This window comes from Balaenoptera physalus, assembly GCF_965194825.1.
Source record: "Balaenoptera physalus genome assembly, chromosome: 19".
Taxonomy (NCBI): Eukaryota; Metazoa; Chordata; class Mammalia; order Artiodactyla; family Balaenopteridae; genus Balaenoptera; species Balaenoptera physalus.
In genome coordinates this window covers 54,702,283-54,719,395 of record NC_138900.1, presented here as the reverse complement: position 1 = coordinate 54,719,395, position 17,113 = coordinate 54,702,283, and the positions used below count along the sequence as shown (strand labels likewise).

General features: G+C 57.1%; 1 protein-coding gene across 5 annotated transcripts in view; it reads right to left on the bottom strand.

The window, feature by feature from the left end:
- Positions 1-17,113, bottom strand: part of VAC14 (VAC14 component of PIKFYVE complex) — a 97,876-nt gene that overhangs the window by 28,408 nt on the left and 52,355 nt on the right. For all 5 annotated transcript variants that reach the window (XM_082439028.1, XM_082439027.1, XM_082439030.1 and 2 more), the window contains one exon: positions 9,675-9,807. In XM_082439028.1, coding sequence (XP_082295154.1) covers positions 9,675-9,807 — 133 coding nt within the window. The remainder of the gene's footprint in view (positions 1-9,674; positions 9,808-17,113) is intronic.

Here is a 17,113-nt window from a genome sequence, read left to right as displayed (position 1 = left end):
GTTTTGCCAAAGAGATGGCAAAACGGCGCAGAAAACAAGTCAGAACTTCTGGGGACACAGGAGGCCACGAGTTTACCGATGACAAGGCTGAGGGTGAAGTGGAGACACGAGCGCCATTATTAGGCTAAAGCAGCAGCGCTCTGGGGGAGCAAAACAAGGAGGCTCAGATGGCCCCATGTTCGGGAAACTGGTCACGTGTGAGAGCTGGCACTGGGGCGCGTGACCGTGACCGCAGCCCGGGCAGGGGGTGCGGCCGGTGGAAACGGAGAAAGAGATGCAAAACTTCACGCTTAGGAAAGCGGCTTCTGAAGGGGAAGAGGGAGAGGCAAGGCTCGAAACAGACAGCACGGGATGCTCGACAGAGGACTAGAGAAAAATGAGAGATGACTCAGGATTGCACTTGAAATCCATCTCAGCTCAGCTTCAGAGACAGAGAGAGGCCAATGTGGGTGATGTGAGCAACTGTGATAAACCAGAAGGAAAAACAAATGATCTGGGTGTGAGGGGGAGACTTGTCCTCTTGAGCAAGAGTCAAAACAGAGATTTAGACCAAGAAAGTCACTGTCCTAGTGCCAGGCAGTTCCAATGAGATTATGTAACCTAAATATAGACCAGAAATGGGACAGGATAATGGCCGGGCAGGAGTCTGGAGGGCCCGGGGCCTAGAAGGAAGACAGGGAAGGATCCGCAGACTTACTCGGTGTCTCACTTCTGAGAGGTGACAGGCAGCAGGATGAGAGCCCTGGGAGAGGACGACGAGGAGGAGGGCACATCAGGACGGGTCTTGGTGGGGATTTTCTGTGGGTCAGTGACTCTGGGCAAAAGGGAGGCGCCACGAGAGAACATAGCTTCTTTCCAATGAGGCTGAGGAAAAGCAAGTCCAGACTGGAAACTGGGCAGTTTTCCCAAGTGGCCTCCAGCACCCAGTCTGGAAGACAACCAAGAACCTCAGCTCTGGGATCTCTAGACGGTACACAGCACCCCCACGGAGATGTCCTAAGACATGGGGTGAGGGAGCTGGGGACAAATGCTCTGGTGCTACAGAGACACAAAGATTTTAGGATGACAGCAACAGACGCAAAGCCCATGCTCTCCTGGGAGCTGAGGCTGCATACTTGTAAAGAGAGTTCCATTATCCACTTTAGATCCCAAGAGCCTCTTCCGTGGGCCCTCACAGCCCGGGTTACAAAGCACCCTTTCCCATGGACTGTACGCTACTTCATGTGGGCTTGTGCTCACCGTCTGAGGCTGAATTCAGCGCCAAGGTCCCCCCAGGCCAGGGCCCCTGCAAGGTGTCACCATCACACGTGCTCAGAGACGGGAACTCTCCTTCCATGTGGAAGGGGCAGCTGGTCCGACGGCCTTTCACAAACCGCATGTGATGGAAACCCTTCTGTGTTATTTTTCTGACAATGGGGGTGGGGGGGGGGAAGTGGGTGCGCGTGTGTCTGTGATCTTTGTGGCCACCTGCTAAAAGAATACCCTTGTGGGGAGAGAGGGGGGAGGACCACACAGGGGCCTCCCAGGGCACCCACGGTGAAAAGGTTGGGTTAAAAGGATGAAGTAAAGAGCTTCCTGAGAACCACGTTCTACGACCGACAAACAGGACACATTTCTGTAACTGCTGTTCCAGGAGTTTAAAAGCACTTTTAAGCTAAGGACGCCCATTTATCTTTCCTGGCTCGGATGCAGCCCAACTCCAAGGAGGCAGGAGGATGGAAGTGACCTCTAGGGGCCAATTCCAAACCTGACGATATTTTAAGTTGCTACATTATGATACCCAGCAGCTACTTGCTAATTAACCCAGCTGTCTGACTTACCAAGGTCAAAGCTTTGCTAGTTTCCTGGCATCCTTAGGTAAAGTATAAACAGGTCCAGAGACAACTGCAGATTCCATAACCTCTAGAGCTTCAGAAAGAAATTCACTGTCAACCTCTCAGCCCCTGGCAACAGGGCCGGGGAGCTGAGGCTTCTCGGGTGTATAGACTACAAAGAAAGTGCTTTTAACTGGAGGCTGGAAAGGGCTCCGCAGGCGCCACCAGCCATGTGATGAGTCTTTGGAGGCCTTTTAAGGCCTCCCATGCAGCAGGGGCGGGGTGGCTCCCGAGTCCTCCCCCCACCACAGGTGCTCCTGGACGTGGGGGCAAACGGCTGGCTCTGTGGGTCACCTGGCCTCCCCGTGCCCAGTTCGCCTGTGACCCCTAACCTCCCACAAGCCCTGCTCGAAGCGAGTGGATCCCTGGCCTCCTTCCAGCCCCTGCTTCCATCAGCAGCCCTCCGCCCACAAGGGATCCAGGAGGACCCTTGAAACATGGGGCCACTTCCCTCTAAAGCTCCCCAGACTTCCAGAGCACGCTGCACGGGGGTCCCTCTGGCCAGCACTTCCTCTCCTCCCACCTCCCGCCTGGCTGCACCTAGTTAATCCCAGCCTGGCCTAGCAAGGCTTATCGCATGTGGTTTCCATATTCCAGAAGAAAATACCTCAGTTCTTGCAGGGAGCGTCAGTGTGTATGACAGTAGGCTCTACAGGGACAGCAGGGGGACTGCCTGCAGGAGAGAGAGCAAAGCCACTGGCTGCCCCCAGCCCTCCCTGCCACCCCTGGGTCACAGATGGTTCTATGAGGTGCTGGGATGCTGGCACTTTGCCATGCATTAGGAAACAATGGACATGGGCCGGGCTGGGCTCTCTGGGCTGCCTGCACTTTGCACCTCCCAGGGACATCTCTTCACGTTTGAGGGCAGGGCTTTCTTGCAGGCAATCTTCTCTGGCATGTCAGATCGGGCTGCCCTGCCATTCACAGGTACTCAGCGTTGTCCCAATTCGGAGATCAGAGCCAAGAGCTGGTTGTGCAAAGCAGCTTCTGCCACTCACTCCCTTTGCTGTCCTGCATCTCAACAAAAGCACCTTGGCCCCTGGAGAAGAATGACTGGGGAAGGCTCCAGAAGATTCACACAAGGAACTGGGCAGACTGACTTAAAGCTGACAGGAAGAGAAGCTTCTTCTGAGAGGGAAGTAAGAAATTCCTCGAAGCAACCCTCCAGCCCTGTTCAATGTTCTGTCTCCTTCCCCTCAGCTGGGGACCCCAATCAACACGGCTACAACTGATGAAAGACCCAAATCCGCCTGCATTCTGGGGAGGGGGATCAGGGCCTGTTTCCACAGACAGACTTAGGTTGGTGCGTGTCTGTCACAGCAATTTGTTTTTATTCTGAGCAAATGAACACGATCCATTAAAGGGGCGAGAGGAAGACAGCCGAGCGGGGCCTCTCAGCAGCTCTCTCCGCAGGCTGGGGGCCAGAAGCGAAGCTGCTTTTCTAAAATGCCATTTGAACAGGGATCTGGGTCTTGCCACTTTACTCGATTCATCTTTCATTAGCACCAGCACAATGGGCTTTTGGGGACCCAACCGATGCCCCCTGGCATGCAAGGTGGCACGCAGAAAGAGACAGGGGAAAGGGGGTGCCCCCGACGCAGATGAACTCCAGAGGCCGGGTGGATACAGAGACCGAGGGGGGCGGAGCTGGGGTCGACAAGGATCTGTGGCGTTCGCTGCCCTAGCCACAGGGGCTGTTTGACCCCCCGCCAAGGAACAGACAAGAACAGCAAAGTGGAATTTCCCAATTAGGGCATGAAAGAGAGCTTCTTCTCTTGAGCCACCGTGCCCCACTCCCGCCCTGCAATTAAAAACAAGTCCAGGGGCTTCCTAGCCCCACCACCCACCTTAGCGGCCAATCAATTCCTCACTCGCCCGCCCCCAACACAGGGCTCTCACGCAAAGCCGGGGCACTGGGGGAGGGGAGGGCAGGCTTAGCAGGGGTACATATTAGGGACTCTGGGCCTTGGCTGAACTGGAGAGGCTGCCAGGCCTGTCTGTGTCAGAGGCAAGAGGAGGACCGGAAGGAACCAGAAACCTTATCGCGGGGCTCTCTGGGTCGGGGTCTCGTGGAAGAAGCCTCGTGACGGCTCCCCCGTCTCTCACTTGGACCCCCACCTGCACCTCATCTTGGGGGCTTCCTTTCTCCGGGGAGGGTGCTTGGCCACCATGGACAGGGCTGGATGGGGATGGAACCCTCGAGTTCACAGCACAGTCACTCGTTGAAAAGAAAGCATTCTCTGGCAAGTCCTCTTTGCAAGGCAGCAGGGAGGAAGGGGAGGGGGAAAGGCACAGCTGATTAAGCCGAAGGACGGCTGGTCAGAGGGCTGCGCTGGCTGGCAGCGTGAGCGTCCTCAGCCTCGCTGCCTTCCCAGCACAGAAGCAGGCCTTGTAAAGATCACAGCTGTTGGATTATGCTGGAGTTCATATCACAGTCTATCAAAGAGGCTGCATTTTCTCCCTCCTCTCCTTTTCTACTGAGTATAGTGGAACGGTTCGTGGGAAAACAAGCTCTGTGCTTGTTCTGTCTGCACTGGCGGTGGTGGGGGGGGCGGGGGGAGAGGCCAGAGAAGGGAAATGTACACGAACACCCACTTGGGGCCGAGTTGTTTTAGCGGTGCCAGGGCCAGGCCGCTGGTGGGCGCCCTGGGTGTCGGCACAGCAGGCCTGGCGCTCAGGGGCCAGCTCTCGGCACAGAAGGTTCAATTCTTTCACCCTCTCCCGGGTCTGGTTTCCCCTCCCCACAGACCACTGTGGGAGGCCGAGGCCGCATCATGAGGCGGAACAGCAAGCTCCCCTGGACCAAGCCGTGCGGAGCGCTGTAACACGCAGGGTCTTATGTAACCCTCTCCGCAAAACGACAGGGCAGGCACAATTATCTTCGTCTTACAGTCAAAGCAAACCGGCCTTGGAAACAGGTCACAGAGTTAAAAACTAGAGGAACTGGGATTCGAACCCAAGGCTGTTTGACTCGAGAAGCTCCCCTCTTAATCCAGCTCCTGAGTGCCTGTGGCATCTGCCGACTCCTGTGGAGCCTTGGGGAGGGGGTGTGGGTGTGGGCAGGGCTGGGGTGGCATCTGCCCGTGTCCCCCTCTTCCCTCCCTCAGTCCCTGCAGCCGGGAGAAGGGCCTGGGCCCGAAGTGGGTCACAGCAAGTCTGGCTTGGTTTTGGAGTCACTGGCTTCCCCAAACTCAACATGCCTCTGAACTGTTACACCCACCAGAGAGCGAGGCCACATGGACACAGAGAGGATGTCCAACCCACGTAGGGGCCTGGCTGGAGTTGGGGGCCCTACTCCCACGCCCCACGGAGGTGCAGCCTGGGAAAGCCGAGTTGGGGGAAACACCCCGGGGCCTGAGGAGAGTCATGCATCTTCCTCAAGGCCAAGACCCCCCACCAGACGTTTGTCCTCAAGAACTCTGGATGCCTTTGTCCTTCTATAGACAGTAGCCGTTCCTGGACCCTGAGCTAAACACACTACTACAGAAACAATGGCTCTTCATTTGTTTGCCAGAAGAATCTCTTTCCTTTCTCTGCTCAATCTTGGGGGTTAAGAGGAGCAACTTATAGCTGGCTTAACACCAGAAGAAGGGGGTTAAGAATCATTTACTGTGTTTTTCTTCTCTTTTTTAAATTTTTTTGGCTGCGCCGCATGGCATGTGGGAGCTTAGTTCCCCGACCAGGGATTAAACCCATGACCCCTGCAGTGGAAGCGTGGAGTCTTAACCACTGGACCGCCAGGGAAGTCCCTGCTTCTTGCTCTCTTTTTTTTTTTCTTTAAAGTTTTTCATTTACTGTGTTTCTTATCAGGCCTGTGGCTTCTTCTCAGCCTGCGTGTATCACTATTATGCTCCTCTTTAAAGCCACCAGCAGAAAATAAGGAAATGAAACGAAAGGCAGGTGGGCAGGCTGACACTCCGAGGGCTGGGCCCCAGTGAACCTCTGCTGAAGGGCCTCGGCCCGTCTGGCCACGGGAAGGAGGAAGGCACACGTCTTCAAGGCCTCCTCCACATCGGATGCTGGGCTGTGCTCACCCTGAGAACCCGGACTGGGTGGCGTGGCACGCCGGCTTAGCAGGTAGCCGCCCCACAGAGCTGGTGTGGCCCAGAGGAAGCTGAACGGCAGGCTGGACTAATGAAGCGAAGGACTAGGAGGGACAACAAATGTGAGGGACCCAGCCGCAGGTTCCTTCTGTCCAGCCCACTGGGTTCTTTGCCCAGGGCTAGGAGACCTCTGCGGCCCGTGCGGGGTGGAAGTGAGGCGTGCCCTGGAGGCCAGGCGCCATGCCCACTGAGGCCCCAGTGTGGTGCATGGGGAGTGTGAGCCCTGGAACGGCGAGCAACTGCCATGCTGGATACTGAGCCCCAGAAGGACGAGCAGGGAGGGCCCTCTGAGGAGCTGGGCGCCAGGCGGTCCTGGTCTGCAGGCTGCGCAGGGCTCCTCAAGGCACCTGGCTCGGCACGCTCTCACAGAAGGGACAGAGGGGCAGCTGCAAAATTAGCAGAGTGCAGCGGTCTGCAGCCCAGCTCCAACCGAGCCAGGCAGGCACGCGGCTTCCTCTCAGTTCCCTCCTGCAACATGAGGATTCTCATCAGCCTAGGATGCCTGGGAGACACTGCAAAGCAAGCGAAGCCTCACTGTCCTAGAGGCTGTGAATGGGAACGTGGCAGCAGCTCCACGGAGCCTCGGCCCTAGCGGGCGGAGGGAGCGCCCACGCACACGCTCACACACACCCATGCGCGCGCACGCTGCCCGCACTTCTGCCTGGTGCCATCTGGGGATAGTGCCGACTCCCCGAGCGCCCTCTCCCCAGGCCCCTGACAGGGCACGTGAGGCTGACAGAGGATGGAAAAACCCATTACAGCCCAGTTCTCCAGAGAGGAAACTAGCTACAAATTCCTTTTTCAAAGGCCTTTCTCTCCACTGGTTTCCTAAAAGTCTTCCAGGCAAGGAGGGCTCATCAAAAGAGCTGACACCTCTACAATTTGGAAAGCCGCACGAAGCTAACTGTCACTCGTGTGGGAAAAGTCCGTCATTTTCCTGGTAGGGGGTCTCTTCAATCCCCAACGGTCCAACTTGATGTGAAAAAAAAACCATGGAAACCTTCCTCTTTTGGCAAGTGACGATAAGAATCCATTTCTGTCGCTCTGTAACCGTGGTTGTCACCCGGGATGATTCTGCCCCCCAGGGGACCTTTGGCATTGTCTGGAGACGTTTTTGACTGTCCCAGTTGGGTGGGTGACGGTGCTACTGGCATCCAGCGGGTCGAGGCTGGAGATGCTGCTCCACACCCTACAGCGCGCAGGACAGCCGCTGCCACAAAGAATTGTCCGGCCCCAAATGCCAACAGTGCCGCCGCTGAGAAACCCTGCTCTGTGAGAGCTCAGGAAAGCAGAGGGTGGTGACACCACCCCACCACCACCGGGACGCCTTTGGGGGGTCTAGGCCATCGGAAGCCCCTTCCTCCCGATGGGCAGGGACTTGTGGTCCTGCTGTTCGTCCTTCTGGCCAGGCAGGGCTGTCCCCTCCTGAGACTCTACCTTTCAGCCTGTTCCCCAGGTGGCCTCAATGCCACCCTCTGCCTGGAGCTGGGGCCCCGTGGCTCCTCCACCCGCCGGCGCCACACAGGCAAGCCCTGGGCCTGCTCCCCCCATTTCCTTGTCTCCCACTCCTTCAGCTCACCCCGTGCTCAGCAGGCTCCCCCACGCCTTCCAGCCGGCCCTCTTCCGGCCTCCTCTCCCCTCGCTGCCTCCTGCCATCCCCCTCTTTCCTCTGCTTCTTTCTACCTCTTGGGCCCCTCTTCTCAGCCTCCTCTCACAGCTTCTCCAGACCCAACCATTACACACTGGAACTCTGAAGGGCCCGGCTCCGGGCGGCCTTCCTTCGCTCTGACCACTGACCATTCTTAGTCCCTAGGAGTGAAATCCACAAGGTAGAATTATCTAGAATGGAACCCCGCAGAGTGTTCAGTAAATATCTGTTGAATGAATGGATAAGAGAGTGAATGAATGAATGACTGCCATCAACCTCCAGATTTGTATCGTGGGCCTAGATCCCTCCTTTGAGAGGCAGACATAGCAATGTCTTCAATGTCTCTCCTTTGACGTTCCCAAAGCTATTTAAAACCCTTCCCTCCCTGCTCCTCTTCTGGGGCTCCCACCTCAGGGACAGCTACCACTATCTACCCTGCTGCTCACACCACAGTCTTGGCCGTCCCCCCCAGCTCCCTCTCTCCTCCCTCCCTCCCTCAGGCAATTCATCACCAATCAACATACTTCTTACTGATTCTTGCATCGCACTGCACTGCTTCTTCCCATCCCCCTACCAAGCTGCCACCTTGGACAACAGCCTCCCACCTGGTCTCCCACACATCCACCCATTCTCTCCCAGCAGCACAGTAATCTGTAAAAACAGCAATCTGGGGCTTCCCTGGTGGCGGAGTGGTTGAGAATCCGCCTGCCAATGCAGGGGACACAGGTTCAAGCCGTGGTCCAGGAAGATCCCACATGCCGCGGAGCAACTAAGCCCGTGCACCACAACTACTGAGGCTGCACTCTAGAGCCTGCGAGCCACAACTACTGAAGCCCACGCGCCTAGAGCCCGTGCTCTGCAGCAAGAGAAGCCACTGCAATGAGAAGCCCGCGCACCGCAATGAAGACCCAACGCAGCCAAAAATAGAAATTAATACATAAATAAATTTATATATAACAAAAAAAAAGCAGCAATCTGGTCACACTATCCCCCTGCTCAAGCCCATTCAGCGGCTTCCCACTGACCTCTGGGTAAGGGCCCCAGTCCTTAGTCCAGCTCACACGGCTGAGCCCCTCACCCCTCGCCTTCTGGTTTACAGCAAAATGAACTCTCCAACCTCCTTCCTGCCTTGAAGCCTCTGTGCAGGGTGGACCCTCCGCCTGGAATTCTCCTTCAACTCCCTGACCCCCAGATGGCCCTGATCAGCAGCCCCCCAACTCCTGGGACATTAGTCTAGTCTGCTCCCTGAACACCCTGGATGGCTTTACTAACCTCCGTCGCCCCAGAGGTTCTGATTTCACTGGTCAGGGTGGAGCCCAGCCATCACCTTCTTCTTCAAGCCTCCTTGGTGACCTAACATGCAGTCAGGGCCAAGAACCACTGCTGTAGAGTATCTAGGGTCACTCAAACTATTCTGGGAAACTCCTCTGCCTGGCTTTGTGGGGAGCCTGAAGAAATCTGTGCCCCCTCTAGATTTCTGTTGGCCTGAAGGTCACTCTCCTGGTGACCCTGCTCCTTGGAGCCAAGCAAGAGGCAAAGGGCCAGACCGGGCCATATTGCTGGTGGTGACAGTTCTAGAGGCCTCCAGGGACTGGGGCTGGTGCCCTGGGACTGTCCGGGGCTGGGCTCACACAGCACAAGAACCTGGCTCCGCCAGAGCCACTGCTGCCACCAGCCGTGGCCAGACGGTGTGCTGACAGCTGGGCACCCAGCGCAGCCAGGTTCATGCTCTGTCTGGCTGACCTCCTTTTCTCCCTGAAGACTCCCACAAGAGTGTTCAATGAGAGGATATTTAGCCTCAAGGAAAGCTGTCTCAACAAGTGAAAAACGAATTCATTTGTTCGAAAAATGGTGACATCGACCTAACCCATGTCAGTAGCACCAGCAACCTGGTGTGAAGGGGGAACCTTCTTTGTTTCTTTTAAGAGCTCAAAGGTCAGGGAAAGGAGGAGAGAGGAGTGGAAGAGAAAATGGTTGCCTTGACCCCTTGCATGGTATGTGAATGAAAAGCCGAGGCTGTGGGAGCACAGAAGGTACGCGGAGTCTAACCTGATGATGAAGCCGCCTCTGACCTCCAGAAGCTTCCGTTCACTGCTGAACCTCTTGAGAAGGTTGATCATGAACTTGTAAAAGTAGGAGTTCATGGTCGGAGTCGAAGGAGAACACTCCAAGCCTTTGGTACCTATAGAGAAAGGGACAGAGCCAGGATTTATTCTACGTGTCCACAGAATAGAAACAATTATCAACGCCAAAACGGTGGGGGAAGAGTCTCTGTGTAACAGGATGAGGGAACACCTTCAATCAAGGGCCACGTTGGCAGCAAAAAAGCCAGGACCAAACAAGTGTGCACAAGCTGATACAACTCTGCTTACTGCAAAAAGCACCCACTTCCCTGTCCACCCCTCCAGCCGACCCCCCATCACTTAGTGAACACCTCCTACGTGTGAGACCTGCTGCTAGGTGCCAGAAATTTTTGGAAAAAAAATTTTTTTTTTTTACTCATTATCCTAATAAATAAAATACACTTGGGCTTTGTTTGACTGGTTAAGGGCAAATGGCAAGTCAAAGAGAAGAAAGAGAGAAGGCAGACACACAACCTCAATGGTCCATGAAGCCGACAGATCCTGCAAGGCAGAAGCCATACTCCCTTCCCGCCGCTGCTTAAGAATAAGTCAGTTATGCACACAGCCACCAGGGTGAAGACAGCACACACCGACAAAATGTGACCAAGCGTTTCCATCTGCACCCAATGTTTTGAAATCAGAGATTTTTCCTCATCTTCAGGCAAAGACGCTCTTTTAGAGTAGTATTTTGAAGACCCTGAGCTGGCTTTACAACCAGAAGCGCACTCGAGGTCTCCCTCTTATGTGTACCAGCTGAAAATACACTGAAAGCCAGATACAGCCCTCACCCCACTGTCCCTGCAACCCCGTCCCAGCCCCAGCCCTGCACATGGTCCCCTCTGTAAGGCCTCCGGTGCGGAGGGGACGAGGGCGGGGCTGAAACAGTGCCTGGGTGATCCCAATGTAGTGTGTTCATACACCCCTTGGGATGTCCCCCCGTCCTTCCTTTCTGACACATGATGACCTCAACAGCACTGTTGGAAAGAGGTGTCAGTGATGTTAGGACTCCTCATTCCATCTGCCTGAGGCATTAACAGGACATCTGATTTTTTAAAAAAAATAGCTGTTTAACTTAGATATAATTCATATACCATAAAGTTCACCCTTTTAAAGCATACGATTTAGTGAAACAGGCAGCGTGGGGGGTCTCTGGGAATCAAGCTTGGCTGTGCAAGGAGTATCAGCTCCCAGAAGCATCAGCCTAAAGCACAAAACAGGAACGTGTGGAACCGTCGTCCAGAGCACTACAAGTGAGCCTTACAGAGGAGCCCCTACAGGCTGACTTCATCAGATGCCAGGAAGCAGCATTAAAACCTTCTCCCAGAAGTTCTGTCGTTTTGCTGAACTCAGTCTTCCTTATGTCCTCGCGTGGTCCTTACGGGGAAGAGTGGTTGGGAACTGGAAAAGGTGTTTCCTGTTTTGTTTTTCCTGGCTGTGAATTACTCTATGAGGATTCCTTACCAGGAACCACACCTTCAAAATACTGTCCGCTCTCCTGAGCCTCTTCTACAGCTCCTGTGAACCGTGCACGGGGTGAGAAGCCAGTTCAAGGACAGGCCTCATTGAATTTCTTGCTGTTTGCAGTGTGTTGTTCTGGGTCCCTGTCCAGAAGAGCCTGGCCCAGGCAGTCCTGAGTGACTCTGGAATGGCAAACAGTCTCTGCTCCCTGCCCAGAGGGGCTGTTTGCAGAATCAAGTGTCACATTCTCACAGATCGAGTTACCCCAGGCCCAGCGGGGGCTGATCTCCAAAGAGGTGGCTGCAGATACAGCTGCTGAGGCTGTACCCATCCCCACACTTGAGGACGTGTATTCTGCCGCCCCCGTGGTGGCCTGGCTGGAGGGCAGAGGCTCCCCCCGCGCCCCCCAGTGGAGCTGTGTGTGGACTGGAGCCCAGCTCCCTGCAGCCTTCTCTTGGGTGCTCGTTCACGATGACTCCTTAGGTCCCCGTCCCCTTCTAGTTTTGTACGTACACCTCTGTCCCACCCCATTTCCAGGCTTAGGTTCCAAAGGACAAAGGGACCAAAACGGGGACCGATCATAAAGAAATCCTCCCCACCTGGGGCCACAAGTCTCCAGTCTCCAGGGACTGGGTGGGTGTCTTGGGCAGGCACTGGGGAGAGGTGCTGGGTGGTTCTGTCCCTACAGAGGCAGTGGGAAGCATCAAACATGGTGTTTTAGAGCTTGGCTTGGGAGTCCATCAGACCTGGGTTCAGATCAGATCTCCTCTCAACCGTTTACTAGCTGTGCAACTCCAGAATTGCAAGTCTCTTACCCTCTCTAAGCCTCAGTTTTCTCATCTGTGAAGTGGGGGCAATAAGAGCCCTCATTAAACGAGACAAACATGTAACGTACCTGGCCTGGGGCTTCCTACATAGTCTGATCTCGATAAACCGCGGCTGCTATCCCTGGCAAACGTGCCATAACCCAGAGCACTGCATGAGACAAATGGTTCCCGTTCTCCGAGTCTCGGACTGGACGACTGAGGGCTGGGGATAGTCTGGAATGTCAGATCTGGGACGAGCTCACAGTCCTCTGCTGGGGGGCAGGGAGGCTGTGAGGAGAGGGGATCGCCTGGGACCCCTCCCCCACCCCCCACATTCAGGGAGGGAGATCTGGCCACCCCTCAGCTGACAGACCCGCAGAAGAGAAGGCCTGGGGCTGCTCTGCACATGTCGCCGCTCTCCTTAGCCACAGCCCCCTTTGGGCCCCACAATCAACTCTCCACGTCCAGGCCCGCATGGCGGCCCCTGGAGCTGAGGCCCTTAGGAGGTAGGAGGGGGCAGAGCCACATCTGGGAGAAGCCATGTCGAGTGCCTCCCATTCTCACAGTGCGGTGGTTACTGAGAAAGCTTCCGCTTCTCGGTTTAAGGACTGCGAAGAGCAGGAGGCCGGGTGCAACTGAAGTGGGCGCCGGGCGCCTTCCTGAGGCTGAGACTAGGAGGATGGGGGCTTCGGGGGAGCTGCCCGAGGCCGGGGGCCCTTCAGGCTCCCGCCCGCCAGAACGGGCTCTGGTCAGGGCCACTGCCCTTGAGAGAAGCTTCTGCAGGAGAGGGCGGGGAGCCTTGGGAAGCTCGCGGGGGTAGGGCAACACTGGCCAGGTGGGCCGGGCAAGGAGGGGGCGCATCTCAGTGCTCACCACGGACAGGGTGAGGGCCTATTCGGTCCCTCCCCGCCTCAGTTTCCCACTGGCCCCACCGGCCACTTTTCTGACTCACCAGCCCTTCTGGCCCAGCTGGCTTGAGGTAGAACCTGTGAGATGTTTCCAGGCAAGGCTGCAGGCACGGGAGGAGGAGATGGGGTGGAGAGAGAACAAACCCGCTCCAGGAGTGTTACTACAGGGAATGACGGGCCTCTCTCAACTGAACTAATCTCTGCCCAGCCGCAGTCTGCTCCTCCCCGTGGGGAGCTCACAGCGCCTCCACCGGCCGCCTCTGCCTCTCGCCAGTCTGCGTGCTTGACAATCTCGGCTGGGAATCGGCCTCCTTTCTCAGCAGCCGATAAAAGCCTACTCAGCTCAGCTTCCCCTCGGGTGGGGCCCGGGGCTGGATGTTGCCAGCCCATTAGGACAGGGCAGAGCCGGACAGGGGCCCGACACCCGGAGTCAGGGCCCGCCCTCCAACGTGGGGATCTGCTGGGATGACAGGGCTGGCAGGCTTTGACCCAGGAGACACTGCTGATAGCATGGTCTTCCAGGCCCGCCGCGCACGGTCGGGGAGGTGTTCTGGCCGGGGGCCCAGGAGGTGGGGAAGTGAGGAGAGGGCTGGGAGCAACCTGGACACGGGTCTCAGGAGGGAGGCGCCCTTTGAGGGATTTCCATTCCCTACTCCTGCCGAGGATCAGTCCAGTGCCGCCTGCCTGGCATTTCTGGTTTAGAGGCGTGGGCTCTGGCAGGACGTCCACGTGACCACCGGCTGGCCGAGGGGCCAACAGATACTGCTGGGGGCACCCCGTATACAAGACCAGGCCGGGGGGTGGGCGGCCAGGGAGCCAGCCCTGCAGATGCTACTAAGTGAAACCTGATGTGGCGACATGAGAATCTGCAGAACGTCTTACAAACAGCCTTCCCTGGGATGTTTTGGATTGAGCTTTGCGGCTATGACGTGAAGGAGCCTCACATGTCAGGATAAAAATAGCTCTGGCCTCAATACACAACGCGAGTTACAGTTCAACAAAACCAGATGCGAAAACATCAGGCGCCCAGCCCGGACCCAGCAGGATCCCCGCTCCGCTCCCAGCCCTCCCAGCTACCTCCCCCGAGGGTTGGGGCCGTGTGCCTGGCCAGCCCCTCCAGTGGGCATCTGGATCCGCTACCCTGAGAGGAGGGGGGAGGGCCGGGGACCCAGCTCAGATGCAGGTCCTGTGGCCGACTGGCAGGGCACTCTTGAGGATGTGACACCTTCTCTGGGCCGGTTCCTATCTGTGAACCTCGCGGGGATGAGGAGCGCGACGCCGTGCCTGGCACAGGAAGTGCTGAGGAGTGGGCTGCGTGACTGGGAGGCTGGTGTGGACCCGAGCAGGACGAGCAGGGAAGGGAGAGCCTACACACAGGGCAGAGGGGCCGGGAGACAGGGAGGCCTTGGCCACTCGGGAAGCAGGGTCTCAGGGGGTGTGGAGTCCCCCGAGTCAGAGGGCCCAAACCCTATGGCTGTGTGGACAAAAGAGTGGTTAAGATGCTGCAGCAACGGCACCCTCGGGACCCAATCCAAAAGGCAGAAACTTTCTTTTCTGCGGAAAAGCCAGGGAGTCCTCTGCCCCGGGCAGTCACCCAAATCCAGGAGGCTTTCCAGTTGCCTGGTTCGGAGCAAGAGATAAGCTAATGGGCCAGGGCAGGGCCTGGGAGGACCTTCCAGCTGACCGTGGCGGTGGAGAGGGGCCGCGCTGCTCCTGCTGGGAGAGCAGGGGCTGGGGCCAAGGGGGCGCTGGAGAGACCAGGAAGGGCCCTGGGTTGGAGGGGGCCAGGTTCTCCATCTGGGGACAAGTGAAGGCCTGGGCAGATGTGCTAGGGGAGCCTCAGACCCGACAATGGGGACTAGGTGATTGATCCTGTTAACCGCTCCTTCTGTCAATTTAAGAAACTCTGAAGGAGGGGTGCTGACCCTTACTGGGCACCTGACGCTGGGGGGTCAGAGGTGAGTACAGCAGGCCCCTGCGGTATGAGCTGGTGCTTCTCAAACTGAGGCGCACACAAGTCACCCAGCAATCCTGATAAAATGCGATTCTGACTCCGGGGTGGGCCTCAGTGTCTGCATTTCTGATGAGCTCTAGGCGATGCTGAGGCTGCCGTAACCTGCACTTTCAGGGGTCTAAGAGGTCACGGCCAGGAGGGAAACAGATGCAAACCCCACAGTGTGACTGGTGGCAGGAACAAAGTGGGAGAGAGGAGTCTGGCCTGGGATAGCCTGGAAAGCTGCATGGAAGAGAAGCCATCTGAGCTGGCCTGGAGCACGCGTAAGCTCTTGTAACATAGAAGGATGGGAGCAAAGGCAGCACTTTACACATACAGGGCATTTATCTTACCCCCTTTCATGCAAGCGCTCACAGAGCCCCCCAGGGGCCCATCACCTGATTTTCAGAGGAGGGAGAGGTGGCACCGAGGCAGGACACTTGCCCAAGGTCACAAGACAGGCAGGGCAGAGCTGGGTTGTGAACCTAGATCTTTTCGACCCCAGCACCTGTGTGCTTTTACGCTGCCTGAAAAGGGTGTGTGGGAAGAAGGGCGTTTAAAGCTCAGAGGGCAGCTGCCACGGCTTTCTGGGGGCTGGGAAATGGTCTGGTGTGGCCGGAGGAAGTAGAGGGCAGGCCAGGGGGGAGGCAGCAGAAGGGCAGGAAATGAGCTGCTGAGGTGGTTTAAGGCTGGAATGGGGTCCCTGAAGTCACTGTGAAGAGGAGTGATACCGCCCCAAAAAACTGCCAGGCTGAGGCCACAGCCCAGCACGCAGAGGAGGAAGCTGGACCACCACTGCTGGACAGGGTGGGGTTCACGTGTGCTGCCGTCTTCTGAGTGTGAAGGTGAAGAGAGCAGGCTCTCAGGCCAGGCTCCTGGGCCGGCACCACCGCTGCCATGATCCCCCAGCCCAGGTGGGAATGACAGCAGTGCTCTCCTCAGAGATGGCATAAGGGTCAAGGGCTGATCCACAGGGAGGGTTCAGTGAGCTGACGTGAGAAGTGCTTAGAACTGTGCCCAGTCCTAAACAAGAGCTCAGCATATTACAGTCACCGCTATTACTGGCAAAACTACCAGGGATGGCTTCCTGGGTTTCTTCTAGAATTTATTTCTGCACTTGGTCACACCAGGCCGGGCTATAAGCAACGAAACTGAATCAGAACGTTCATTTTTGCCCATGTGTTTAGAGCTTGGGACCAGAGAGCCCTGCAGGGCACACTGACACGAGCTGCTTTATCCCAAGAATGGGCCCTGTGGCCGGAAGGGAAGGTCAGGAAGACTGGGTTTTGGGGGCAAACATCAGTCCCGGGGTGACCTGTGGTCCCAGATCGCCACACTGCTGCGGTGCGGGGCCCAGGGGCCTCCCTCTCGTGCAGCAGGATGTCCAGGCCCGTCTCCAATGACGGACTCATCCCAGAGCCCTCCTGCTCCTGCTGGGCCTCCCCACTGCAGGCCTGCTCCAGGGGGCTCACCATCCCCTCTCCCCAGAGCCTGGCAGGGCCCCAGCCATGTGGAGCCAGAGAAGGCACAAAAGTTGCCAAGTCACAGGGGACCCAACCGGTCGTTTTCGTGTCATTTCACCAAAACACAAGTTAGGGAGACAGGGAGCCCTCCACAGGCTTCCCTCGGGGCCGCCTACCCAGGCAGCTCCCCTCCTGACTGCCCCAGAGGTGGCCCTCTCCCCAGCCCCGGGGCTCTGCCAAGGTCAGGAGTGAAGGGGGACAGGCCGGGGTGGTGGTGAGGGGGAGGGAGACCACCGCCTCTGCCCCTGCCGCTCTGTGCTGGAGCCAGAGATGTTCATGCTAGGCCAGGCGAGAGCAAAATCCCCTGTGGACAACTCTGCCTGTGGCCCTGGGGACCACTGCTGTGGCGCTTTTAGGCCAGCACAGCAACTATCCAGGCGTGTGATGGGCTGGCTTCCCCACCGCTCCTGCTGTGTTCAATCTGCACCATCCGAGTTTACAGACCTGACAGGAAGGCAGGGCCACTTAGCTCCCTACAAACACCACTGGTTTCGTCTTTGCTAGGCTCCCCACCTCCCTGGCTTTCCAAAGTGCCTTTACAGGGACAGGGAGGGTGGGGTGGTGGTAAGGTGGCAAACGACCTTAAAGGGACACAGCTCTGCACTCTGCAAGTTCTCAGAGCTGCGCCCTGGAGAGCAGAGGAAGGCGCGTCCAAACAGGAAGAGGGGCTGGCCTCG